The sequence below is a fragment of the Oryx dammah genome, unplaced genomic scaffold (genome assembly GCF_014754425.2).
Source record: "Oryx dammah isolate SB20612 unplaced genomic scaffold, SCBI_Odam_1.1 HiC_scaffold_13, whole genome shotgun sequence".
Taxonomy (NCBI): domain Eukaryota; kingdom Metazoa; phylum Chordata; class Mammalia; order Artiodactyla; family Bovidae; genus Oryx; species Oryx dammah.
In genome coordinates, this window is record NW_024070197.1 from 29,506,643 (window position 1) to 29,534,161 (window position 27,519).

Sequence of the window (27,519 nt, forward strand, 5' to 3'; positions counted from 1 at the left end):
TAAGCATACATGAGTCCCCTCCCTCCTGAACCCCCTTCCCACAGCAGGTTCTTATTATTTATCTATTATATATATAGTAGTGTATATATGTTAGTCCCAGTCTCCCAGTTTATCCCTCTCCCACCTTATCACCTGGTAACCATAAGTTTGTTTTCTATCTGTGACTTGACTTCTGTTTTGTAAATGAATTCATTTGTATCCTTTATTTTTTATTGATTTATTCCCCTGACCCCTTTTTTTTGGCATCCATGTGGAATGTGGGATCTTAGTTTCCTGCTCAGGGATTGAACCTGTGCTCCCTGCTTTGGGAATGCAGAGTCTTAACCACTGGACCACCAGGGAAGTCTGTACTTTTTTTTTTTTTTTTTTAGATTCCATATATAAGTGGTAACATGATGTTTATCTTTCTGACTTACTTCACTCAGTATGACAGTCTTTTGGTTCATCTATGTTGCTGCAAATGGCATTATTTTGTTCTTTTTTTATGGCTGAATTGCAGGAGTGTTTTAAGCAGAGGCAAGATGCAATCAGATTTGCTAGTTCAGGAGTACCTAATTTAGAAGAGGCCTTCTAGAAGGGGTCAAGGGCAGACTAGGGATCTTAGGCAGTAGGAACTGTAAGAACTCAGGCATATCAGGGAGCTCCTGGAAGTGGTAGATTATGGTTTAATAAAAAAACTTCCTTTCCTTGTCCTAAAAGAGTGAATTGGAAACATTTAATTAGAAGTGGACAGTTAAATTTATAAATGCCTGTGAGTGTATACTGAAGTAACTCAATATATCTGGTTTATTTGAGAAGAATCCTAATAGGTCTTTGGGAGGGGTTCCTTATTTTCGTTGCTGTATATGTAGATTATTTTCTATTTGCAAGTTTAGAATAATTTATCAGTGAATCCATCAGGGCCAGTTGCTCTTTGGGGAGGACATTTTTTTGTGTCCTCTTCCTCTCTTATTAGCTGGTTCAAGTAGCAGCTTGTTTCCTGTGGCATTGCTTTTAGTATATTCTGCTTTGCCCATCTGGTTCTCTTAATTTATAGGAAAATGACTGTGATTAATATTATCAGAACCTAAAAACACCTTCGTGATTGATCTTTTAGATTAGTTGACTCCATTCTGTTAATTATTTAGAAAGAACAATTACTGTTATCAGTCTCATTTTTCTATGTAGTTTTAAATTAAGATATATTTAACATCCAATAAAATTCACTCCTCTGAAGTATACAATTCCATGGTTTTTGTATAGTTACAAAGTTGTGCTACCATCACTACTATCTAATTCCAGATTATTTTCACCATCCCAGATAAAAACTCCATACCCATTAATAGTCATTCCTGGATTTTCCCTCCTTCTGGTCTCTGGAAACCAGTGATCTACTTTCTGTCTCCATGAACTTTTCCTGTTCTGGAGATTTCATACCAATGGAATCACATAATATGTGGCCTTTTGTGACTGGCTTCTTTCAGTTGGCTTAATGTTTTCGAGGTTCATCTACACTGCAGTATATAGCAGAGCTTCATTCCTTCCTCTGGCAGAATAATACTCTATTGTATGGACATACCACATTTTGTATCTGTTGATGGTCATTTGGGTCATTTCCATATTTTGGCTGTTATAATTGATGCTTTTATAAACATTTGTATACAAGCTGTTGCACAGACATGTGCACAGACATGTGTTTTTATTTCTCTTGACTGTATGTAGGTGTAGAAATACTGGGTCATATGATAACACTGTTTAGTCATCTGAGGAACTACCAGACTGATTTCCATGGTGGCTGCCCCATTTACATTCCCACTATCCTGTGTATAAGGGTTGATTTTTCCATATCTTTGTCAACACTTGTAATTATCTGACTTTTTGGTTATAGCCACCCTATTGGGTATGAGGCTTCCCAGGTGGTGCTAGTGGTAAAGAATGCCTACCAATGCAGGAGACACAAGAAACTTGGATTTGATCCCTGAGCCAAGAAGATCCCCTGGAGTAGGAAACAGCAACCCACTCCAGTATTCTTGCCTGGAAAATTACATGGATGGAGGAGCCTGGCGGGCTACAGTCCATGGATTTGCAAAGAGTCAGACACGACTGAGCCACTTACAAACAGCAGCCCCAGTGGGTATGAAGTGGTGTCTCATTGTGCCTTTCATTTCATTTCCCTGACTAATAATATCAGCCTCTTTTCATGTGCTTATTGACCATTTATCTGTCTTCCTTGGACAACTGTCTATTAAATATCTTTTGCTTTTTTTTTTTTTGGCCATACCATGTGACTTGACTGTTTTTAAGTTGGGTTATTAATCTTTTTATTATTGAGTTGTAAGAGTTCTTTATATGTTCAGGATATAAGTTTCTTGTCAGTGACATAATTTGCCATGCTTTCCCCCTATTCTTTAGGTTGTCTTTTTTTTCTTTTTTCATATTCTTTCTTACTATGATTTATTATAAGATATTAAATATAAATCCTTGTGCTATACAGTAGGACCATGTTTATTTTATATGTAGTAGTTTGTATTTCCTAGTCCCAGCGTCCTAATTTATCCCTTCCCTTATCCCTCCTTTCCCCTTTGGTAACTGAAAGTTTGTTCTTTATGTCTGTGAATTTGTTTCTGTTTTATAAATAAACTCACTTGTATCATATTTTTTTTTTTGTATCATATTTTAGATTCCACATTTAGGTCATGTCATATGATATTTGTCTTTCTGACTTCACTTAGTATGGTGATCTCTTGCTGCAAATGGCATCATTTTGTTCTTTTTTTTTTTTTTTCATTTTGTTCTTTTTTATGGCTGAGTAGTATTCGTGTGTGTGTGTGTGCGCATGCGCGCACATGTGCACACACACACACACACGCACGCACTAGACTGTCTTTTCTTTTATTCTTTTATATTTATTTGTCTGGCTGCCCCAGGTCTTACTTGCAGCATGTGGGATCTTTAGTTGAAGCCTGTGAAGTCTTTGTTGAGGCATGTGGGATCCAGCTCCCTGACCAGGGATCGAACCCAGGCCCCCTGCATTGGGAGCATGGAGTCTCAGCCATTAGACCACCATGGGAGTCTCTTTCATTCTTTTCTTTTGTCTGGACTGTGTGGCATGTGGGACTCTGTTCTCATACCAGGGATCAAATCTAGGCCATTGCAGTGAAAGCACTAACCATGAGTTCTAACCACTGGATTTCCAGGGCCTTCCCATCTGGGTCTTATTCTTGATTAGAACTTTTAATAGCTGGGTGATATGGGTATGGAGATGGTGGAGGCAATTTTCTCCTTCCTTGAGGGACCCAGCAGACTGTGGCCCCTGAATGGTTGACAGTGCTTTGCCAGGTCCTGAAAGTTTAATGAAGGGGCAGCTGAAGGGCCCTCCAGGCAAGAGTGTACAACTCACTCCTTTCTTCATTCTGAGCAGATTGCACTTCCAGAATCCTCAGCGTTTTGCTTAAGGTCTCGTATACAGTGAACCTGCTTGCCCCAGAGTGAGGTTTATCTTCCTGCAAAACCCAGATCCTCATGTGTTCCCAGTCTCTGTTGACAGCACTGTCCACCCTGGCCCCTAAGTAGGATCCTCCCTCCTTTTCCCTCATCCCATGGTTCTACTACTCTTAAGCATCTCTTTAATCTGGACTTCCTCTCTATTCCTCCTCCAGTGCTCCTCCAGCCTCTGTAGCTTCTCCACTGGGCTGTTTTCATCGCCTCCTGATTAATCTCTCTGCCTTGGGCCTCTGTTCTCTGTTCCCCTTGTACACTCTGCCCCTTGCCTGCTTTGGACCTCTGACCCCCACCCCTTCCCATCAGACACGGGTGTTGTGGGCCTTGCTCACCTTTTTCTGCCACCTTTACCCTCCACACAGACTGCACACCAGCAGGTCTGTGTGGGACCCCAAACACTCTGCAAACATTTCCTTCTTTGCCCTTGGCTGATGTCCTTCTTGCCCTGGAGGTGTCCTCCTTGCTTGTGAGCCCTCGTGCAGTCTTCCCGATCCCTTCAGCCCTAATTGCATGTCTGGTGACACTTAACCTTGCCCCCACGTGATTCCTTCACATTTGCCCAGTATCCTTTCTGGATTGTGAACTCCTTGGGAGTGGGTCGCATTTTTTTATAGCAGCTTTCCCAGAGTGAGACAGATGCCCTTGGGCTGTGGGAGCAGGCCATTCCTGCATCTCTCTGGGCTTTGCCTCAATGCACTGGCTGCAGTAAGCCAAGTGTGGCTCTGGAACCACTGTTGAGTCAAGTTCCCCCTGGCCTGTAGCCTGTCTTGGGCTAGAAGCCTTCATTTGGAGCTCAGCCTCCCTGCACTGCCCTGTCGTGGCACTGATTGTGCATGGGGGTTGACTGTCTACCCTTTCCTGGTGTCGGAGCTCAGTATGGTTGAACCAGCTACTGGCTCACTTTTGCTTGTGTGAGGAAGCCAACCCTTGGGTTGTGGTTGGCTCCTGGATTAGTGTAACTCAATGGCTGAGAACATGACTCCGGAGTCATGCTGTATTTGCATCCTGGCAGCTGTGTTTCCTGGAGCAAGTCACCTAACTGCTCTGGGTCTCAGTTTCCTCATATGTAAATTCAACGTGATGCTAGTACTTAACTCATATATGGGATGATTATGGGGATTGAGTGCTTAAAGTGCTTAGAATAGTGCCTGATACAGGAAAAGGGGATTCAAGAGTGTTAGCTTATTGTTACTGATAAAGTGTTTTTTCCTGTCTGAGGAAGAAAGTACCTATATATTTAAAATTCTTTAATGGGTATTTGTGCATCAGAGTGGAGTTAGGTGTACTCTAAATGACATTTTCTCTCCAGTGCTGTGTTTTCTGTATTTAAGTAGACATGTGTAGTGAATTAGCTGGAGTTGAATTATGAAGAATGAGGATGGATAGCAACCAAAGTCAGGATGTTGATGTCTTCAGTGTTTTCTTACAGGTTTTCCTGTACACGCTCAGGGAGGACATGTTTGCCTCTAAGGCTGTCGAGGGTAGAGCGTAGCCACCTGGGGGTCTTATTTGGCCTTGGGAGCAGGTGGTAACAGAGAGCTCCTCTCAAATGAGGCCTTGTGTTCAGTCATTCCCCAGGAACATATGGGCATGTGGTAGCTTGTATGGTCAAGGGTTTCTGTTGGAAGATGTCGAAGTTTTGATGTTTATCTTTTATAAGGTGTTTTTGGCCTCCTTAAGTGTGAACCAAGGAACAGGTGTGGCCAAAATAAGACTGTCAGAACCCTTGGCTAAATGATTTTGAAGCCAGTCAGGATGGTCTGTGGGCAGTTGAGTGTACCTGCAGCCCCACCCTTCTGTTGTTGAGCTGGCAGCAGAGCACATGGGCTGGGATCCCTGGGCTGGAGAAGCAGGAAGAAAGTCGGGCGTGGGTAGAGGGGATTTGGGCTCCTCCCAGGCTCAGCTGCTTTGAAGAGGGTGAGGCTAGGACAAATCTTCCTTCTGTGTCTTGTACCTCATACAGGGCTGGGGAGACTAGGCTGTGTTACTAGGCAGCCTAGCTGGACAGCAGCAGCAAGTCTGAAGCAAGCTGGACAGCTAATCATTTCCTCCTTGCCGTTTCTGTGGAGGAGGCAGATGTTCTCTTGGGGTAGCATCTATTACTTTCATCACTACAACCCCTCAAAGGAGAGCCCAGGCCCATTGGGGCATCATTTCCTTGAACTGTTGGAAAAGAAGCAACTGGAAGAACCACAGCTAGAAGTTGGGGATAGGGGCATATCTCCTGAAGCAGATGGCACCTGGAAGCCAGGACTTGGTAGGGGTGAGAGGAGAGGGCCTAGTGGGAGAGGAGGGGGCTGGTGGAGGGACTGTCTGCTCGTTCCACATGATCCTCGGGTTCCAATGAGCATCTTTTCCTCTCCCTGGAGCTGACCTTACTACGCCCATTCCTTACTCAGAGTGGGCTATCAGGAGCACACCCCTGGGAGTGTTTGCGTCCCTGCTTCTCCCGGGCGGGACACCTTCTGCACACAGCTGATATTTCGTATCTGCGTGTGCCACGGGAAAGCAGCAGCAGATAGCAGAGATCAGGACAGACCAGTGAGGGTCCATGTCAGGCTCCTGAGGGCAGGTGCTAGGGTGCAGCAACAAATAACGGAGTGCTGGACATCCTTCCTCTCTGTGCTCCTGAAGATACAGAGGAAGGTGTCTGCTCAGAGCAGGTAGCAGTAGCAGGTGGCTTTGTGCAGGTGGCACGGAGGTGGGTTCCAGTAGGCTGCAAATGTTGTTTGTCTGTACCCACCACATGGGGGCCTCCTTCTGTCTCCCTCCACGTGGGCTGAGATCCTCGTTCCCCACAGCTCATGAGCCCCCTTCGGATTCACCGCTGGTAACCACCTGTCTTTGGAGCCTCTTTTAACCCAGGATCTGCATTGTTTCCCAGGGGTCTGCCCTGGGGCTGCTCAGTCCCTTCTGTGGGGAAGTCATACTTCTCTCCCACTGGGTGGGTTGAACCATCACAGTGGCCCTGGGCATCTGGGATACCCCTCCTAATGCCAGAAACACCCCTGGGAACAGGCCTCAAGAACCCAGGCTTGATGGTAGGCGCCATGCAAGCCTCCCCAGCGAGTATCCCTTGAGGCTGGTGAAGCAAAGAAGCTGGCGGGTGCTGGCTCTGTGTTCATGCCTCTGGGTGTCTTGAGGCAGCCTGGCCTGGGGAAGGAGAACAGGCAGGAGGGGCCCCAAAGCCACTGGAGCAGCTCCCAGGACCGGGGCTGTGGGAAGATAGGTTGGGGTTTCTGTGCTGGGTGTGTCTCGTCCCCTTGCTGCCTTTCTCATTCTGTTCTGTCTCTGAGGTATTCTTGGGAAATGACCCCAGCGGGAGTGGAGGGACAGAAACTTAGCAGCCTTGGAGCTCTGGCAACAGCTTCCACTGGACGGCCCAGGCAGAGGGTGGTCTAAACTCCTGGTGGTTCACTGGAGTTAATGATGTTGGTGCCACAGGGCCTTCCTCAGTCCCTCCTGTGGAGCTTGTTTTGTGTCAGAGCTCTCTGCTTCCCTGCAACCCTTGCCTGGGCCGGCAAGGCCCTTGGCCCCATGGCCAGTTAAACCTGTGGTCCTTTTGCATGGGCCTTTCTTCCCTCAACTAAGGTAACAAGTAAGTTATTCCTGGGCCTGGGGATTTCTAGTCTACAGTGTCCTGTTCTTCTTCCAGATACTAGCTACCACCCCTCTGTAGCACAGAAGTAAAAATTCTGGATTGAAGGTTGTGTTTTTCAGGGCAAGTTAAGTCCTTTGAGACAAGGTTTCACTGACAGCAGAAGAGCCAGTTCTGAAACCTGAGTTTGTCAGTCTCTGAAAACAGAGATTATCAAGTGTCGTCTATTGTGGCCGGAGACTGGGGCCACATGAGGGGAGAGCTGAGTGGGACCAGTTACTGCTCAACCTCTTGTTGCCTCCTTAGTGCTGAGTTGAAGGAGTCTGGATGTAGGGCTCCTGGAAATAGTACAGTGTCCCTCTGGGCCTTCTTTGGGGAAGGGTTTTACCCATGCCCACTTCTCAGGATCTGGTAGCAGGTGCAGGACGTCACAGGCGCTTACCTTACCAGGGGTCATCTGTCCAGTGACTTTGCCCAGATGTTTGGGAGGAGCTTAGTGGCAAGAAGGACAAGCCAAACCCAACCCCAGAGGAGAGATACCAAGGCCAGGGAGCTGAGGTTGCACCTGAGCTTAGGGGGAGAGGGTCACCCCTTTACTTAGCCTGATTCAGCATGGATGAGAGAGAGACCTGGCTTGTCCTCTGGGAGCCTGAGGTGTGGGCAGGTAGCCCTCCAAATGTGCCCCATGCCACTTGAGCCATGTCCTGGCCAGACCCACCCATCCTGGCTGTCCCTGCGCCTCTCCTGGTAATTGGGTATCTGTTTCTGAGGTTAGGTACGACCTGTGGAAGGCCCCTTCACATGCAGGTGCTGGCTGCATTGTCCCTCAACCTGCCCAGAGCTTCAGCTGACACCTGGATCTACCTCAGTGTAGGGCCTGGGTGCCCCTACGAGGACAGACTCCTAGAGTCACAGCTGTCTACAGAGACAGCCTTTCCTCCTGCCCACTTTGCCTTGGTCTTCGTGTTGAGCTGCCGTAAAGACAAAACCCTCTAGGGCCCCTCTGGCCCCTTTAGTCTGGAGCTGTCAGAGTCATCACCTGCGGCTTGTGTTGGTCCTGTTCTTGGTGTTAAGGTTCCTAGAGCTTGGGGTAACAGTCTTTTGAGCACTGTGATAAGGCTTTGCTGATACTGCCCTCACAGAGTTTACTGGATGAGAAAATCTCTTTCGCTTTCCCATTATCCATTGTCAACCTGCTCCGGGCTGAGAGTCCCATCAGATTTTTTAAGATGTTTGAGGTTATCGGAAGAACAATTATCTGATGGATTTCCAGGGAGGGCTGACCCTGAGTGAGTGACCACGCTTGAGAAGCAGCCCTGCCAGGGGATCTCCTAAGACATCCGCACTTCCCCCACAGCAACCTCATGTTTCGGAAGCACCCTGGCCAAGCCAGCCCAGCGCCTTCCCTCTTTGGCAACCCCACGAGTAGCATGGCCAAGTGCTCTGAGGGCCAGGTGACCTACCCAGGAAGCCGGGGACCAGTAAGAGTGGATCCGGCCTGGTGCTGCCCTTGGTGGGCTGTGAGTTAGGAAAGCTGGCTCCATTCCTGCTCACTCCCTCAAGGCAGGAGGACGAGGAAGTGTGAAGTACCGGCTTGACCCGGGAGCTGGTGGTAAAGAGAGAGGGGGCAGGGAAGCTTGCTGGGGAGTGCCCCCTGCAGGCTGATTTTCCATGTCCATTGTCAACCCTGAAAGCATTCAGCCAAGGGAACTCAGAAGGCTAAGAAGTGACAGAATTGGGATTCAGACCCAAGGCTTCCTGATCTCAAAGTCCAGTGATGATCAGGATCTGTTTGCTGGGGAGAGAGGTGATTTGATGCCCTAGGGGCCAGCGCTCAGGCTGGTTTATGAGGCCTGGGCTGGAGCCTGTGTGTTGGTCAGTTGTGGGCCAGGACTAGAGCCTGGTAGGCAGGTACAGCACCAGCCCCGCTCCCCACTTCGGTGCTAATGTGGTGATGATGTGGAAATCTCTCCAAGCAGCAGTAGGCGTCCCCTCCCTTCCTAGTTCCCCTGGGACTGAGCCCTCAACTTGTCCTGGCAGATGGGAGTGGCTGGCAGAGGGGCTCTTGGAGCAGTCACGCTGGAGTCCCTGGCACCCCCTAGAGGGAGTCGCCCACCTCAAGGTCGCTCTAACCAGGGAAGGCATCTGGGAGTGCCGAGATGATGAGCTTTGTCCTCAGCCACCCCCGTACCTCTGTGATTGGGAATTCCCCTCCAGTAATGAGGGAGAGGGAAGTGGGTGGTGCCAGAGCAGCAGAATGGGACGCTTGGGGCCTCCTGCCTTCTGGCCTGAATGTGGCGTGCTTCTCCTTGCATCACCGGCATCTGGTAGGTGTCTGACGTGGCAGGGATAGGCTTTTCTGTGTGGGCGCCAGCCTGGCAACCCATCCATTCTCTGTGGGAGGGACGGAGTTGGTTCTTTTTGGAAAGGGAAGAACGGGTAGCTGGGTGGTGGTCACTGTCACAGTGCCGTCCCTATTGCGCAGCACCAGCATCCGCCGTCCCCAAGCCCCTGGAGCTGTTTCCCTGAAGGGCAGCTGAGCCCCTCCTTCTCTTCTGGCCCTCACAGCCTGCCATCCTCTGAGACAGCTGCTTCTGGCCCTGTGACCAGGGTGATAACCCTCATTCCTGGTCTCATCACCCCAGCCTCACACCAGGCTCACCCAGGGAGGGGTGACTGCCAGGGTCCACACTGAGAAAGTGGCTGACTTTGGCTCTGGGGCAGGAATGGGAGGTCGGAGGAGGTCTGTCCCGGAGCTGAGGTTGATAGGGCTGCAGGGGAGACTCACCTAGGCAGAGGTCGGGGAAAGACCATGGTTGCTAGACCCTCCTAATGGGAAGGAGGACTAAGAACTATGGATTCTTCCAGAGCTGGCAGGGACACTTATATCAGCTGCCTTCCTTCAGAGGTGAGGAAGCTGAAACCCAGAAAAGTTATAGGACTTTCCCAGGGGATGAGCCAGGTCTGTAGCCTCTTTGGGGGGTCTGGAAGTGGCTTTACCATTAATCTATACAAATGAGGGCATGATGCAGGCAGATTGCTCTAATTACTTAGCTTTTCTTAAAAAGAAAGTCGCAGTAACCAAACTCTCAGCAGAGCCCAGGATGGCCCCTGGGTGGTGTGTCAGTCAGCATGGTCTGACCCCAGGGGCTTGTGCTTCAGGTGTCCTGCCAGCCCTCAACCCGCTTCCCTTTCCATTCCAACAGATATTTCTTGAGTACCTACTGTGGGCCACGTGTTAGGCAACGTAAAGATGCTTGGATGTGGCCCCTTTAGTCAGAGAACTTTGGTTGTTTCCAGGGTGAGAATTCCATCTCTCACCAGCTGAGTCAGCCAGCCCTCAAGCAGGGGAAAGAGAGGCGCAAAGTCTTGGGGACTCAAATGCCATCTGGGATTTCAGGCTCTCTCCCTGTCTTTTGTCTGCTTTCTGCTTATTAGCTTTAGTCTGTCAAACTGGCTTTCTACATGAGTTTGAAACAATGGCAGTACAGGGCTTTGAGGCCTACTCTCCTCCCAGCTCCCTTGTACAGAAATTCCAGGAAGATCTTTTACTGGTCCAGCTTGGGTCAGGGAGGAGGGTCCCTAGGATTAGCATTCCCCACTGGAGCCCTAGGGTTGGCACAGGGGAGGAGCTACCTCTTGAGAAAAGGAGTGCTATCCCCCAGTGAAGGGGGCTGGCAGACATATCCTGGCACTCCTTGTTCCCCGATCCTGCTGTTTGTTCCCACAGCCTTGGGGGCTGGGTGCCAGCGGTGTGGTGCCCAGTCTGCTGGTGCCCAGTCCCTTCTTAAAGGTTGACGGAACCCAGCCAGTCACCTACAGGGAGTAGCGCTGGTCAGGGGCTGAGCCTAGGCTCTGGAAGCCTGGGGTTCCCTGCAGTTTGTGCTGATGGAGCCCAGTCTGGTCTTCAGAGCATCTTCCTCTTCCCTGTGATTGGATCGGGGACCACCCCAGGAAGGAGGAGTCTTCACCTTCACTCTCATGGGTACCTGCTTGGAGCCTACTCGAAAGTCCCTCAGAAAATAGGAGACCAGAGGCCCTCCTTAGCAGTTCAGTGGGTGGCTAAGACTCCATGCTTCCACTGAGGGCAGGGTGTGGGTTCCATCCCCAGTTGGGGAACTAAAGGTCCCACATACTGCATCATACAGTGCCCCCCCCCCCCAAAAGAAAGGAAGATAGGAGATCCAAGCCTCTGAGAGTGTAATCTACAAGACCATAGGCCTTCGTGGAGCCTCTCAGTGCCTCAGTTTCCTCAGCCTTCAGATGGGGATTACCATAATTACTGATTGGTTTGGACTCTTGGAGTGTTGTTGTAAGTAGATTCCTAGGGCCGTTTGACAATGATGTCTAATTGCTCCCCCTGATTTTGTAGAGAAGGGAACCAAGGTCTGAGAAGATGAGTGATGGCCCAGGGTCTGCCACCTGAGAAGGGACAGTGCTGTGTGCGAGAGCAGACTGCAGAGGCCCTTCAGGCCACACGAGCTACCCTGGCATCCAGGACTGCAGTGTCTCTTTCTAACAAAAGCCAGGTCCCCTCTCCTTAGGACCTTAGCCTAAGACTGACAACAAAAACCAGAGGGACTGCAGAATGTGCGACAGCGTTTAGGCCTTGGCCTTACAGTTCTTCTTCTGTCTGCCTGATACCTCAACAATGGCCTTGTAGTACCAGCTCCTGTCTTGTGTGTGTGTGTCTGTATGTGTGTCTGTGTCTGTGTGTGTGCAGTCCAGCTTCTATCTGTTGTGTGTGTGTGTGTGTGCGCGCGCACACACACAATCCGATCCAGGGATTGAACCCATGTCTCTTACGTCTCCTGCGTTGGCAGGCAGGTTCTACATCACTAGCACCTCCTGGGGAGCCCTTCTGTCTGCTGCACAACTTCTCAAGCCCCGGGGAGAAGGTTCATTGAGGGTGGGGGTGACTGAATTTCGAGTGACTTTGTGCCCTTTAACATGTCCTCATCTATTTTGGGCTTCTGGTACCTTTCTATTGTGTTTGTTCTGCCCTTTCTAGTCCTTGACTAGCCTGAATTTTTCTCCCAAAGGAAAACAGAAAGCAATTGTGTGAGGATAGCGCATAGGAAAGTCCTCCAGTGACTTCACTTTAAGTTTTCTGTCCACACCACTGTTTGTTTAGTGAGTGTTCCCCATGGCAGCCTTACCACATCTGGGACAAGCCACAGTCATCTCACCTGCCTTGTATTGCCACCCAGCTGCTTTGATGTCTAATAAGACATGTCAGATTTAACGTGTCCTGAAGATCTCTTCCTCCTGTCCATCTTCCCCATCTCTTAGTGAGTGGTACCACCATCCACCCATTTGCCCAGGGCAGAAACCTGGGAGTCGTCTTCACTTCCCCTCATGCCGTCAGCGCCTACGTTCAGCAAACCCTGTTGGCTCCACTCCCAGTCTTTCCTCAGTCTCACTCAGCTCCAGCCCTACTGGCTGCCTTTCTGTTTCTCAGACATGCTGAACTCATTCCTCTTACTTCGAAAATTCTTCCTTCTGATACTCTGGTCAAGCTGACCTCTGCTCAGGGGTCAGTCCTCATCCCCACTCCCACTTCCAGCTCATCATCTGGCTCAGTTTTTTTTCAGGGCATGTTTTTTCTGCCAGGTGTTTTCTTGTTTGCTCATTGATCTACTTAGATGTTATATCTTCTCTGCTCCTTTCACACCACCCACCATTTGTCAGCTCCATGGAGCAGGCCTTTGGTAACAGTTGGATGATGCTTGTTCTTTCCAGAAGGTGGAAAAGTAGCACAGTGGTCTTACACCAAACTGCTTCTGCTGCAGCCACTGTTACTAAATGAGCCATATACTCACATTCTGTTTTTAACCCAAGTTAAAAACCCTTTCACATGCATTCATACACATCTTACACAGACACACACACATGCAAGCTCTTAATGGTGTTTGGAAAAAATATTGGCTATGAAATGATAGCTTCTATTGAAGATACACTACAGTTCTGTGATCTTCTTTGAGAAGCTTTTCACTTCATAGCGCTTCGAAGAGCAGGAGACAAGTAGCTGAGGTGTTGCTTCTCTGCATTGATCATTCCAAATGCTCAGAAGCTTCTTCTGTAGCTGTGAGTGAGTGAGTGAAGCTGCTCAGTCGTGTCTGACTCTTTGCGACCCCATGGACTGTAGGAGCCTACCATGCTCCTCTGTCCATGGGATTTTCCAGGCAAGCCATAGCAGACTGTATTAGTTTCCTGTTGTTGCTGTTACAGTAGTAGTGGATTGAAATAGTCCTTTTACAGTTCTAGAGGACAGAAGTCCTGAAACCCGGGTGTCAGCAGGGTGGCAGTCTTTCTGGCGGCTGTTGGAGAGGATCTACTTCCTCGCCTTTTCTAGATTCTGGAGTCCACTTACATACCTTGACTGATGGCCCCCGACCTTCATCTTCAAAGCCAGAGTGTAATGGCATCTTCTGTTCTCTCCCTGCTTCCACCATCACATCACCTTTTCTGACTTGACGCCCCTGCCTCTCTCTTACATATATCCTCGTAACTGCATTACTGTATTCTCCCCATCCCAGATAATCCAGGATCATCTCCCCATTTCAAGAGCCTTGACTTAATCCCTTCTGCAAAATCTTTATTGCCATGCAAAGTATCATATTTTACAGGTTCTGGACATTAGGACCTAGACATCTTTGGGAGGCCTTATTCAGTATGCTCCTGGAGAAGGGAATGGCTACCCACTCTAGTATTCTGGCCTGGAGAATTCCTTGGACTGTATAGTCCATGGGGTCCCAAAGATTCGGACATGACTGAGCAACTTTCACTTCACATTCAGTATGCCACAGGAATTGTGAATTTTCTTCCTCTGGGCAAGTCTGTATAACTGATAAAAATTCATTTGGGGATTGAAGAAAAGCAAAACAGGAAAATGTATCTATTTTTCAGTCAAACTGAGATGATGGTGAATCCTGAACTGACTCTAAATAGATATTTTGGATTTTTATTTGAGCTCTTTAGTTTTTAAAAACTTAAAATCCATATTTATAGCTTGAGTAGCTTGAGTTAAAAATCCAAAAATTCTGTGGTAGGTTTATCAGAATAATTATATAGTTTATCTTTGAAGAAAAGTATTCAAAATACTCAAATTTTTATTTTAGGTCTTTGAAAATATAAACATCTGTTGTTTTGGCGATGGCTATTGAGCTCCCATACACTGAGACAGAAATAGCTCACAAATATCCTTGAGTCACTGACTAAGTTGGAAACAGTTCTGGTGATGATTTCACTAGCTTCAGTAAATCAAATGGCCACATTTGTATTCGTTTCTAAAGAGTACCTGCTGCATCAGTTGGAGAAGGCTGAAAAAAGAAACAAAGGAAAACCTTCCAGCGAGTGTCTTCTATCTTCTAGACTATAGAATCTGCACAAAAGATCTGTCACACCAGATCATCCTTGTGTGAGAAAGAAGTAGACTGAAACTAGTCACTGCACACAAATACACATCCATATGTATGCACACACCTGTGTCATCTCTCATCTCTCAGATTCCTGATGGCAAGGGTTGGAGGGAGGCTTATGAAGTGGTGAGTGAGACAGGGACAGCCCCAGAAACTGTGACTGGTGACCAGAGAGGCTCAACAGGAACCAGGACTGATCAAGAATGTGGGCAGTATACTAGGGGTGGACCAAAGAATGTTGTAGAAATCTTCAGAGGGCAAGCGTTGGCAAACCTTGATGCATTGGCAAAAGAGAGAACTCAGTGGGCATCAGTCAGCAACTGTGGGCATAGTTCTGAGAGGAACAATAGAAACAGCAAGCCAGCCCCTCTACAAGGATCTCTCTTTGCGGAGAGCTAGAATGGACAGTGGTTTTGCTGGACAGTCTTCCCCCGATAACCAGTGGCCTCAAGAGGTGGTAAGCAGTGGGCTTGGCTTTAGGGAAGGCTGTGCTGGTCAGACAGCAATGAGAGAGCCCCACCACTGTCCCTGGCATCCCAGGCCCCTGGAGCAGAAGTTTGAGTTTCTAGTAGCTTCAGCCACTGAAGCCTGTCTTGGGAGACTCCATGCCGAGAACTTGGCCTGTGGCCTCAAGTCTGGTGCTCCTGATGCTTTCTCTGAACTACACATATGTTCTTTGTATGTGGGAAGTGGGGTGGCTTCTTGCTTAGGAACCCTTTTTCGGTGGGCACAGCAGTCTTTACAAAAGCCACTAGAACTGATTGGTGAGTTTGACAAGGATGCAGGATACCAGATGAATAAATAAAAAATCAAATACATTTGTGTGTTTAATAGCTTTATTGAGATAAAATTTGCATTCCACAAAGTCTAGTCTTTTAAAGTGGGTAGTTCAAGACTTCCCTGGCAGTCCGGTGGTTAAGACGCCACACATGGAGTGGAGGGTACATGGATTTGATCCTTGGTCACTGAAGATCCTGCATGCTGCATGGTGCAGCCAAAAAAGAAATAAAATGTACAGTTCAGTGGTTTTTTTTAGCATGTTTGCACAGTTGTGCAACCAGTATCATACTCTAATTTTAGGACAATTTTATCACTCCAGAAAGAAACCTTGACCCCATCCTCCCACCCCCAAAATCAATTATATTTTTATATAATACCAAGAAACAATTAGAAATTAAAATTTTAAAATAACATAATAACATCAAAAGTGAAGAATTTAGTGATAAATTTGACAAAACACTGCCGAGAGAAACTAAAGAAGACCTGAATAAATGGAGAAGTATACCATGTTCATGGATTTGAATAATCAATATTATTACACTTCCCATTCTTTCCAAGTTGATCTGTAGATTCAGTATAATCCCAGTCAAAAATCCCAGCAGGAAATCAACTATACTCAAATTTAAAAAAATGTTTTAAAAAATCCCAACAGGCCTTGGAAAAATACTGTTAAGAAAATGAAAAAAGACAAATCACAGACTGGAAGAAAATGTTTGCAAAACACATTTTGTATCCAAAATAGATCTAGAACTCTTACAACTCAGTAAGATTTACAAACCAGTTATTTTTAAAAGATTTGCTGGAGAAAGAAATGGCAACCCACTCCATTACTCTTGCCTATAAAATCCCGTGGACCGAGGAGCCTGGTAGCTTACAGTCCATGGGGTTACAAAGAGTCACGCACGACTGAGTGACTTCACATGGTTCCATATAAATTAAAAAAAAAAAAGATTTGAATAGATAGTTCAATAATTTTCTAATAAACTGAATGTAAAGAAGTGTATGAAAAGGTGCATAAGGTCCTTGGACATTGGGGAAATAGAAATTCAGCCACTGCGTACATATTAAAATGTCTTAAGAGAAAAAGAAGAAACAAAAAACAGTACCAAGTGCTGGTGAGATTGTGAAACTCATACATTGCTGGTAGAAATGCAAAACAGTAGAGCCGCTTTGGAAAACAGTTGGACAGTTTGTTATCAAGTAAAACATATACTTATCTTGTGACCCAGCAGTCCCCCATCTAAGTATAAAGAGAAATGAAAGCATGTGTCTGTACAAAGACTTGTATACAAATGTCTAGTGGCTTTATTCATATTAGCCAAAAATTAGAAACAACTGTATGCCATCAACTAGTAAATGGACAAACTGTGGTATGTCCATACAATGGAGTTCTACTCAGCAATAAAAAGAGAAAAAATACAGGTACGCCTAACAATTGGATGAATTTCAAAGGCATTATGCTAAGTGAAAGAAGCTAGACACAAAAAACTCCATATTCTGTGATTCCATTTTTTTTTAAGTTATTTTTTAAATTTTTGACTGTGCTGGGTCTTCATTGCTGTCCAGGCTTTTCTCTAGTTGTGGCAGGCGGGGGCTACTGTCTAGTTGTGGTGCACGGGCTTCTCATTTCAGTGGCTTCTCGTTGCGGAGCATGGGCTCTAGGGCTCATTGCTTCAGTAGTTTCCCTGCTCGAGCTGTGCAGTGCTGGCTCAACAGTTGTCTTGCAAGTTGGGCTTAGTTGCTCCGTGGCATGTGGGATCTTCCTGGACCAGGGTTTGAACCCATGTCTCCTGCGTTGGTAGGTAGATTCTTTACCACTAAGCCACCAGGGAGGCCGTGAGATTCCATTTATATGACGTTCTGGTAAAGGCAAAACCATAGGAACAAATCACATCAGTGTTGCCAAAGGCTTAGGGGTGAGTGGAATGGAATCGGCTGCAAAGAGGCATGAGGGAAAACTTTTGGGATTGATGGAAATGTTCTATATCTTGATAGTGGTGGTGGTAATGGTTGTTAAAACTTGTTGAACTGTAAGTTAAAAAGGAAGACTCTTATTACATGTAAATAATACTTCAGTTTTAAAAAGCATTAAAAAAAACGCATGATACACCTCAGAGTTCGGTTCAAGCCCCTTCTCCTTCATGAGGCTCCCCCAGTTACCTCCTTGTTTCATGGCCCTCTGGTAAGTCCCTTCCAGGGCCCGAATGGTTTTGGTTCCTGTTAACCCCAGCTTGGGCTCTTTCTTTGGCAGGGCTGCGTCAGCCCCTCAGGGCAGTGACTTGCTGAACTCACTGCTCATTTAACACAGCCAGCCCCTGCCAGCAGCCAGCTCTGAGAGGCCAGGCGTGCTAGTGAGGTGCTGGAGGCTAGAGCTCAGCCTGAGTGGGCTTCTTTGACTGTCTTGTTCTCTCAAGTACCTCACCTCAGCTCTTGCTCTCTTTTCCTCCACAGGTTGGGATAAGCATTCCTATGGTTACCATGGTGATGATGGGCATTCCTTCTGCTCCTCGGGGACTGGCCAACCCTACGGTCCCACATTCACTACAGGAGACGTGATTGGCTGCTGTGTCAACCTCATCAACAGCACTTGCTTCTACACCAAGAATGGCCATAGCCTTGGTGGGTACATAGGGGACCTGGGAGGGTCTGCCCTGTGGAGCCACTTTGGTTGACGAGAGGTTCTGAAGCCAGAGCCGTGCCATGTATCCTCTGCAGAACTCTGGGGAACTGCAGCCCTTTCTAAGCATCGGAGCCTTGAAAGGGGAGGGGAGTTTATAGGGGTTCTCCCTTTGCTAATCCATCCATTCAACAGCACTTATTGAGCCTGGGTCAGTGCTGAGGGAGAATAATGTCATGGACATGCTCCTGGCCAGTGTGACACTCACTGGAGCAAGGTTTAGGGTTGATAAGAAGTTTGAGGGGCTCTAGAACATACTGGACAGTGGAAGTGATTTGTATGCCAGTCGCCTGGGCCCGGACTTTGGCTGGCCCTTCTGTAGGGCACTGGTTGCTATGGAGCAACAGCGAGGACTGCTCTAGTACACGAGGTAGACAGACAAGCTGGAGTCAGATGGGGCCAGGTCTCTTCTGGCCTTTTTGAGATTAACAGACAGCAGCTTCGACAGAATTATGTTGGAAAGGTCCCTTTGGTTAAACTGAGGACAAACTGACGGGAGTAAGGGCTGAGGAGGAGGCAGATGACCTGAGACACAGCTGTGGTGATGGGTACAGACAATGGAGAACAGGCCTGCAGAGGCCCTGGGGTGGCACAGCATGGGTTAGTGACAGGTGGGGTACACTGGTGAGAAGGGAACATGGGAAAGAAGCTGCATTAGTGGTGCCATCAACCAGTCAGAAATCCAGGAGCAGCAGCAGGCAGGTGGAGGTTCCCTTGCAGAGCAGTCCTGTACACACAGAAAATCTTAGGATAGAGCTTCAGAGAGAGGGGAACTCTGGCTATTCTGACACCTTGCCCTGGTAGGGGTGGGTACTGTTTGGCCCTTGAGGGAGTGGAACCCACAGCCAGAGTGGCCGTGAGGTGGTACCTAACTGCTGGGCAGGCCTTCCTGAGTTTGCAGAGGTCTCTAATCTGGCAGAACCTTACCAGCCAGGTTGACCAGAGGCTTTGCCACGAAAGGGAGTTGGGCATTTGACTTTGAATCCAACTCATAAGAGGCTCACTTCCCCTAGTTTCAGGGGCAGTCAGAAGGTGGCACCCCCTCTGTGGCTTCTCCAAGCCCGGGCAAAATCAGGGGACCTGTGTGGAAATCAGGTCTACTATGGCAGGTGATCAGGAGCGAGCATTCCTCAGCAGGGCAGTCAGATGCCACGGCCCAGATTGGGCAGCGAGGAGCATAGCACAGATGCCGCAGAGCTGACCCAGTGCACGTCTGGGAAACCCTCCCCTGACCCGTGGCCACCTAGTTGCAAGTGCTGGTATCCAGCTGCAAGGACCCGCCTCATTTCCCCTCTGTTCTTGGACTCCAACCATTTCCTGCCTCTTGACTCTTCTGCTGTCAGAATCCAGGGCCTGCTGTTATGGGCTCTCAGTCCTTGCCCAAATCCTGCTTCTCTTGCCCCTCAACGCCAGGCCCACTCCTGCCTCTCTCCTCTGAACCCCTGCCCTCCTTACCTCTCTTCAGCTTGTCCTTACTTTGCTCAGAGCATGGCACCTGCCATGGGACGTGAGATTTGGGACATACTTGTTCTCTCTGCACCTGCACCTCTCTCCTCTGGGCCCTCAACCCTTTGTCAGTGTAGATCCCTGAAGAGCTCATGGCCAGCTCAGTGTCAGCTAGAACCTCTCACTGTTTTTAAAAACTTATCTCCCTAGTACATGTTTATGTAGACCCCATCCTAGACCTTACACTTCTCATAATTAAACTTCCTTTAGGTCTATATTGTCAGTTTTCCTAGTCTGTCAAGATCTGCTTTGGTCTTGCTCATCCCGTCTCCAATGTTTGGTATCCTCTTCAGCTGTTCAGTTCAGTTTAGTCACTCAGTCATGTCCAACTCTTTGTGATCCCATGAACTGCAGCATGCCAGGCTTCCCTATCCATCCCCAACTCCTGGAGCTTACTCAAACCTCATGTCCATCGAGTCAGTGATACCATCCAACCGTCTCATCCTCTGTCATCCCCTCTCCTCCCGCCTTCAATCTTTCCCAGCATCAGGGTCTTTTCCAATGAGTCAGTTCTTTGCATCAGGTGGCCAAAGTATTGGTGTTTTAGCTTCAGCATCAGTCCTTCCAATGAATATTCAGGACTGATCTCCTTCAGAATGGACTGATTGGATCTCCTTGCAGTCCAAGGGACTCTCAAGAGTCTTCTCCAACACCACAGCTGTATGTTAACAGCTATATGTTAACAGTCTTTAGCTGTGTGTTAACCTAAATTTGGGTGAGCAAGTTTCTATGTGTTTTCATCAAGATACTGATACAAATATTGGAAGAGGACAAGGCTAGATTTGAGCCCTTCAGGCTACATCTTGTCCAGGTGGACACCAGCCATTTAAGAAGCACTTCACTATGTTATTCTGAAGCTCACGTTTTCTGTCTTGCCCACAAGGATACTGCTGAGACCGTACTGAAAAATGAATCTGACCTATCCTCTGAATCTCCTAGATCACGAAATTTAAAGGAAGGTCAATGAACTCTGAGTGATAGACCACTTGGTGACTCTTCTAATGACCTTGTTTCCTTCTCACAAGCCAGCGTGTCAATATAATGTGCTTCAGAATCTCACGCAGGATCAGTGAGGCAGTGACTGCTCTCTCATCTCAGAACCTTTTTCCCTTTAGAGAAGCAGAGTGACAATTCTTGCCTCCAACTACCCTGCTCCTTTTATTTGCTCCCTCGTCCTCTGTCCCGTCACTCGTCCTGTGTGTCACTGGTTAGCTGTCTGTGTCATTACTAGTTGTACACTATCTCTTTTGCTGGAGTTGGCAGCACTTTTAGGGCCAGGCTTATAGCTGGTTTCCTAGTGCCTCATGCAGGGCCTGGCTCCTGCGAGGTCTCAGCAAATACTGACGGGAGGACAGCTGAATGTTCTAAGTGAATGGAGACTGATGTCTCACCCACAAGTGGTCCCTGTGCTTCCAGAGTAACTTTTTTTTTTTTTCTGCAAACCTTGGGATTTTAGTTCTCTGGTTAGGGATCAGACTCAGACCCCCTGCTGTGGAAGTATGGATTCTTAACCACCGGATCACCAGGAAAGTCCCCAGAGTAATTTTTATACAGGTTCTTCATAGCCTCAGCCTCAGTGATCGCTGAGCTTTGTGTCTTTGGCTCAGGGTACTTCTCATCAGCAGGTTTGTATGTCCTGTTTGGATCCTGGATCTTTGCCTGGACTTCTCAGATGTTGCCGTGGGCCGTCTCATATCTTGCTATCACAGTGGCTTTGTGGAGACTCCTGGCGACCTGCAGGGCTGTGGAAGCAGTGTTGCCCTTATCCAGTGCAATAGGGGGTGGAGTAGCCTCTCTCCTCATCCTCATGGATGCCTTCCCAAGTGCCACTGTGAGATAGAGCTAGGCGAGCTGGGTAGGCCATCCCCCGGGCAGGAGCTTGGCAGGTGCCTTGCCCTGTGGTGCAAGTCCAGCCAGCTTGTACCTGGACCTCACAGTTTACGAGGCAACTTCCACAGAGGATCCGTTTCTCCTTTCTTCTTGGGGTGTTGGGTGTATCATTACCCTCTTTTTCTGATAGGCTCAGAAAGGTTGGGTAGCTTGTCAGAGACCACACAGCAGGTAATTGATAGAGCCTGGACTCCCCCTTCGTCCAGAGTTCTGTGGGATCTCCACAAGCCTGGGAGCATAGCAGCAGTAGCCCGGCCACACTGAGATCCATGGGGCAGCTCCCATGCAGACCTGGTGGGTGGACATTGAGGGGCTTCCAGAGTCCATCCTGCTGGTTCTGTGACTGCTGACTATGCACATGGGGCTGGAAGTGGCCACAGGCAGGCAGGTCATGGGTTTATGAACTTCCTTCACTGAGGAGCAAAATAGCCCAGTAAAGAATGTAAACGTTTCTCTGCGCCTTAGTTTTTTCATACGTAAACCAGTGTCAGAGACAGTATACACCTCCAGGCCTGTTCTGATAATTAAATGCTTCCTTGTAAGAGGTGAACCAAGTGCCCAGCACAGAGGAAGCACATGGGATGCACTGGCTAGCTGTCAGGATTCTGGCCGGAGGTTTCCTGGGAGACCTGTCATCAGACCCTCCCCTGTTCTTTTGTCCTGCTGGGTTTCCATTTCTTTTCTGGGTGGAGTTGAGCGAGAAGACAAGGACCTCTAAGTAGTCAGTGGTTTGAAAATCTCTCAGGCCAGAAGCTTAGGAACTTCTAGAGGACCTAATAAGAATTTATCTTAAAAAATGGGAAGACGATGAGTCCTTGGGAGAGTCTCCTTTGGCTCTGAGTCGTTTCTCAACCTGCAGAACATGAATGCTCTGGTTTATGTACCGCAGCCCCTCTCCTGCTCGGGCCTGCTGATATGTTTTAGGTCTTGCTCCCCTCTACCCTCACTTCCTGTTCAGGACTGAGGTCCCTAGAAACACAGCCTCTTTTCTTGGCAGGAAGGCTCAGAGGGTACACAGGCCAGTGTTAACCTGGGCTTGTCAGCTCAGAATCTCTGGGGACCCTGGGCAAGTAGGGGCTGAAGATGGGCAGCTGCCATCCTCTCTGTCGCCACTTCTCTGTCAGTGTTGGCACGAAAGACTAGTTTCTGCTGGTTTTATGACTGCTGGCAAATCATTTAACTGCTGAGGCTTACTTTCCACATTTGTAAAATGGGGGTAAGAAAGCCTGCTCCCTTAGTTGGTCTAAGCCCCAGATGTTAACCCCTAACTAAGCACTCCTTTAGTTAGCACCAGAGTTGGTCTAAGGATCAGATGAGGGAATGGGTGGAAAAGAGCCCGGCATACAGAGTAGGTGTCCAGAAATATGTGTTGGATCAAGAGAGTGTGATCAGGCCTGGAGAAGCCTCAGGATCTATCATTTGGGTGCTGGTTTTTCCTAGCAGATTTTCCCCGAGAGGATAGAAATGCTGTGGACAAATACCCGAATATCAGACTTCACTTCTGGCTAGGGTGTAAACCTACCAGGCCCTGGCTCATGCTGGCCCTCCACCATAGGGGAGATGTGGTAACCAGAGGGGTGGGAATCCACCACGTGGCCTGATGACTGTTCCTTTCCCTCCGCAGGTATAGCCTTCACAGACCTCCCGGTAAGTAATGCTGTGGGGTCTTCTGCTCTGGCCCCTGGGGGCTGACAGGCATAGTGCAGGCACAGTGGGGTCCTGCCCTCTCCCCAACCAGCGGTATGTGCTGTGCCATCAGCTTGAAAGTATCAGTAACGGGCCCTGCCAGCCTTCTCTCTCCAGCAGCAAGGCCTGGTCTTCCTCCATGACTCTTAGCAGGTGACCATGATTTGTGGCATTTCCAGAGGCAGCCGGCAGGTGGGGGACGGTGTAGGCAGAGATGAGGTAGCTCCATGGCTCAGCTGGTCTGAACCAGTTCTGTGTGGCTTATAGCCAGTGGACTTGCAGGCAGAGTATAGAAAATTGTTCCTGAAGTGTTAGGGAGCTAGATCTGTGTACATCCCCATCTGAGATCCCTGAGGAAAGCCAGCACCCTTGGGGACTGAGCCTGCTACCATGCAGGGTACCCCTGAGCCAGAGAAATGAGCTCTATGGGGAAAAGGGTCAGGTTTTCCTGCTGACTTAGTTCAGGGCTCATCGCACCTCCTGCACCCCAGTCCTTCTTGGTTGTGAGTCATCCCGGGCCTCGTCACATGCAGGGCCTCCACCCAGAATGGTGGGAGTCTGGCTTGGCTGTGTGCCCTGGCTGGTTCTGGAAGGAGTAAGGGTTTGCTGGCCCTGGGGGCTACCTAGGAATCCTGGGCACCCCTGTGACACTCTAGGAATAGGAAATACCCTCATGATCTGAGGGCCCTCCTCAGGCTCAGACTACAGCACCTTTGTCTGTGTATCAAAATCCTTCCCTCCTGCCTGGAGTCCCCAAAGGGTGGGCTGTGGTCCTAGGTGAAGCGCACAGACCCAGGAGGAGAATTCTGACCCTGAGTGGGGAAGAGTCTAGTGGTGGAGATGTGACACGAAACACTCAGACGTGGGTGTGACGGCACTCTCTGTCAAGAGCTGGAAAGACAGCCCAGAGTGTGATAATAGCATGTGATAGGAATGATACGGGGCCTGATGATGGAAGGTGGAAGAGAAGACTGGGAGCCCGGGGACAATGGGGAGCATGCTGGCGAGACAGTGGGCTGTAGCATGGGAGCCATAGGAGGCGTGAGGGAGTGACCTGGTAGAACCTGGCCCAGGGAAGCGGGGAGCCCGACACCCAGGGGACATGCCCAGACGTCCTCTGGCCAGAAGATCCTCCTCTAAGTGAGCGTCAGACAGGAAGGGCCTTTCTTTACCCTTTTCCATTGTCAGGGGGTCCAAACCACTTAACGCCCTTGGCCCTATTCTCCCCTCCCTCCCTTCCTTTCCCGTCTCCCTGCATCCTTTCCTGCCCCCTCATAACCCCGTTTTTTTTTGTGGTAAAGGGATCCTTGGTCCTGATCGCTCTGAGAGGAGCCATCACCCACCCCTGAAGCAGATTTTCACAGGCACGCCTGCAGGGTGGTGGGGCCCGGCCTGCCTCTGTGGGCCCTGGCCAAGTCCCAGATGGGGGCCTTGGCCTTTGGGGATACTACAGCCTCTAATGCAGGGAAGGAGACTCTGCATTGAGCCTGGCTTTTCTTTTGCTTTCTCTCCTCTAACTCTGGGGAGCACTTTCTCTGCTCGGGAGGTGGGCAGCACTTGGTTTAGCCCTGCCTACCCCCGGCCACATTGCAGTTCTCTCAGAGCCGAAGCAGCGGCCTGCAGGAGCCAGCGCCTCCCTGCTCTGTGCGGGGGTGAGATGAGATGAGGCCCTGCTGCCCCCTCTTGCCCTCAGGGCCCAACTGACATTTCATTCTCCTCCTCAGGCCAACCTCTACCCCACCGTAGGCCTGCAGACACCCGGGGAGATTGTGGACGCCAACTTTGGGCAGCAGCCCTTCCTGTTTGACATTGAGGACTACATGCGGGAGTGGCGTGCCAAGGTCCAGGGCACTGTCCACTGCTTCCCCATCAGTGCCCGGCTTGGCGAGTGGCAGGCGGTGCTGCAGAAGTGAGTCCCCTGGCCCCGCCCTTTCCCTGCCTGCCCCCTCCCAAGGGCCTCACTCTCCCGTAGACCCCTGAACTCCTGCAAGCTGCTCTTGTCAACGCTAGTGAGTAGTGTTCCTTCTGGAAAGCGCTCCCAGGATGACTCTGCCTGCTGCTTTCCTGCCCCTCTCTTAGTTCACTTCTCCAGAGCTGCTCCTGGTTGAGCCTGTGCCCCTCCACGGGATCAGAAGGCCCTGGATGTAATATCACTGGCAGGGCTGTTTCCCTTCCCCAGCTCATCTTGCAGAGGATGTACTAGGATCCCTGTGGCCTCTTCCTCTGTGGACTTTTTTTCCATCATAGGGAGTATCTGTTACTCTGGCCTCAGGTCACTGCTCAGGGTCGGATCCACCTAAACCCCTTGCATCTGCAGCAGTGGTGGTGGGAAGAGAGACCTCCCTAGGGCCCACCTAGCTGACTCTTGGCTGATTAATTCCTAGACTCTCCTGGGGGCCAGTCTTGCTGAGATGCCCAAGGGAGGTCAGATACAGGTCTCTCTTCCACTTGCCAGCTGCAGGCCTGAGTGGGGCAATGAGCTGTATCCACTCTGCCAGGCAGTGGGTTAGTTTGTCGTCTTGGCTCTCAAGGATGAACAGAGGAAGGCTGGTCTCCTCCTAGCCCAGGTCATTGGCCTATAGATGCCAGGGTCCTAGAGTCCAGGGGGTGGCGGTGGGGTATACATTGGGTTCTTTGTGCAGCCTTTCTTGAGGGATGGATATTGTGCGAGGACTAAGGCAGGGGTAGGTGGCCAGAGCCTTCTCAGGAATAGCAGCACGACTCCATCTTGTCCCCAGCCCCAGAACTTAGAAGCAGCCCCTCCTTGGAAGGCCAGATGGTGCCAGTCCCCACAGTAGGCTTGCTGGGACAGGCAAGGGGAGGGGTGAGCTGCCCCAGCTGTGTGGGGGAGGGGCTGATGCTCTCAGCTGACAGGGCTTGGCCTCAGCACATGGGTGTTTGTTTATGTGTATGTATCTGTGTGCCTGTGTGTGTTCATAGGTAGTATTTGCTAAGTATTTCATATAACCCATATCCTGTGACTTCATATAACTTCACTTTAGGGGCATTGTTAATGGCTATATTATCTCACAGACACATTTTCCACAAGCCCCTTGGGTGGCTTCCCTTGGTGGTAGCTTCAGGTTATTTCCTCTCTCTCACTTGTGTAGGTCACCCTTTTATACAGTAGGAGTTTTCCATATTTAAGATTATTTTCTGGGTATCTTTTCAAGAAGTTGAATTACTGAATCAAGGGGACTATACATTTTAGTGGCCTCTGATATGTGTATGGCCTCATCTGAACCTTGTTTTGTCAAGAATTTTTGCCCTTGTGTTTTTAATAGTATAATTATTATAATTCTTATTTGTAAGGAAATGTTATGAATACATAATTTCATAATAAGAGGTCATATATATTGACTTCTTGCTTTGTGCTAGGCACTCTATATGGATTGTCTCATTTACCCCTTAAAACATAAGGGAACACCCAACTGAACTGCTGAGCCTTCCACAGGACAGCCCTACAGACATTCGGGTTGGGCAGTTACAGTAATGACGTTGACATATGCACACAGCAAGGTGTTCACTTCCGTGCACATCAGACACGAGGGCTCCACGTGTGCCACTGCTTATGTGTGCCAGTTTTGTGTGGGATTAAATGATTTCTGGGCATCAGGTTTCTCAGGGCCATCTCCCAAAGACTGTTCATGTGGCCATGTTACTGCCTGAAACTGTGGCTTCTGGACCCTAGATTTGTGGTGTGTTGTGGAGTAACCTGGGTCGTGGCTTAGCTCCCCATCACCCTCTAGAGCCAGCACTCCTGAGGGCCAGGCTCACCTGAGCTGGAATGCTTCTGCCAGGCATGTGGGGCGCCTGCACAGGAGCTCCTGTGTCTGGAGAAGGTACGCACTTGGCATGCCTCATCCCCATCTGGGCTGCTGCCAGATTGCTTGGCTGGCTGCCCTTCCAGGAAGCCCTCAGAGAGGCTCGCAGCAGCAGTCTCTGGGTTTGCCGCAGGTCACAGGAGGCGGCCACTCATGTGAGGGGACGGTCTGTGCTTCCTTCTGTACTCGTGTTACCAGACTTGCCCGCTTGTGGGCAGCATAACCCAGAGAACTGCAGCCACTCCTCAAGCGGCGAGGACCACCCTGGTGACCTGCCCCTCCCCCCCCGCCTGACTGCATGAGCCCTGGGGCAAGTTTCATTTTGTTTCAGCCCCTTTATTCTCATTCTGTGGAGGTCTTTAACATATGTTAACGGGAGATAGTCTGTCCCGCCAGGGGGTCAATGAGAAATGTAGTTGTTAAGTGTCAACCTTGAGCATCTCCTTTTTTCTAGCATGGTCTCGTCTTACCTGGTGCATCATGGGTATTGTGCCACGGCCACGGCTTTTGCCCGAATGACTGAAACCCCGATTCAGGAAGAACAAGCATCCATAAAGAACAGACAAAGTAAGGTTGACTCTCTTCTGCCCCTACCTTCCCTCCCTCACCTGTCCTTGCTCTTTGGCTCGTGGCAGCCTTGGGTAACCTGTCAGGAGT

The 27,519-nt window shown here is 49.1% G+C and overlaps 1 protein-coding gene across 1 annotated transcript in view; it reads left to right on the forward strand.

Moving 5' to 3' along the window:
• RANBP10 (RAN binding protein 10) overlaps positions 1–27,519 on the forward strand; it is a 58,255-nt gene that overhangs the window by 22,910 nt on the left and 7,826 nt on the right. Inside the window, exons 4-7 of the mRNA XM_040253294.1 lie at positions 17,731–17,898; positions 22,977–22,999; positions 24,763–24,947; positions 27,317–27,429. Coding sequence (XP_040109228.1) covers positions 17,731–17,898; positions 22,977–22,999; positions 24,763–24,947; positions 27,317–27,429 — 489 coding nt within the window. The remainder of the gene's footprint in view (positions 1–17,730; positions 17,899–22,976; positions 23,000–24,762; positions 24,948–27,316; positions 27,430–27,519) is intronic.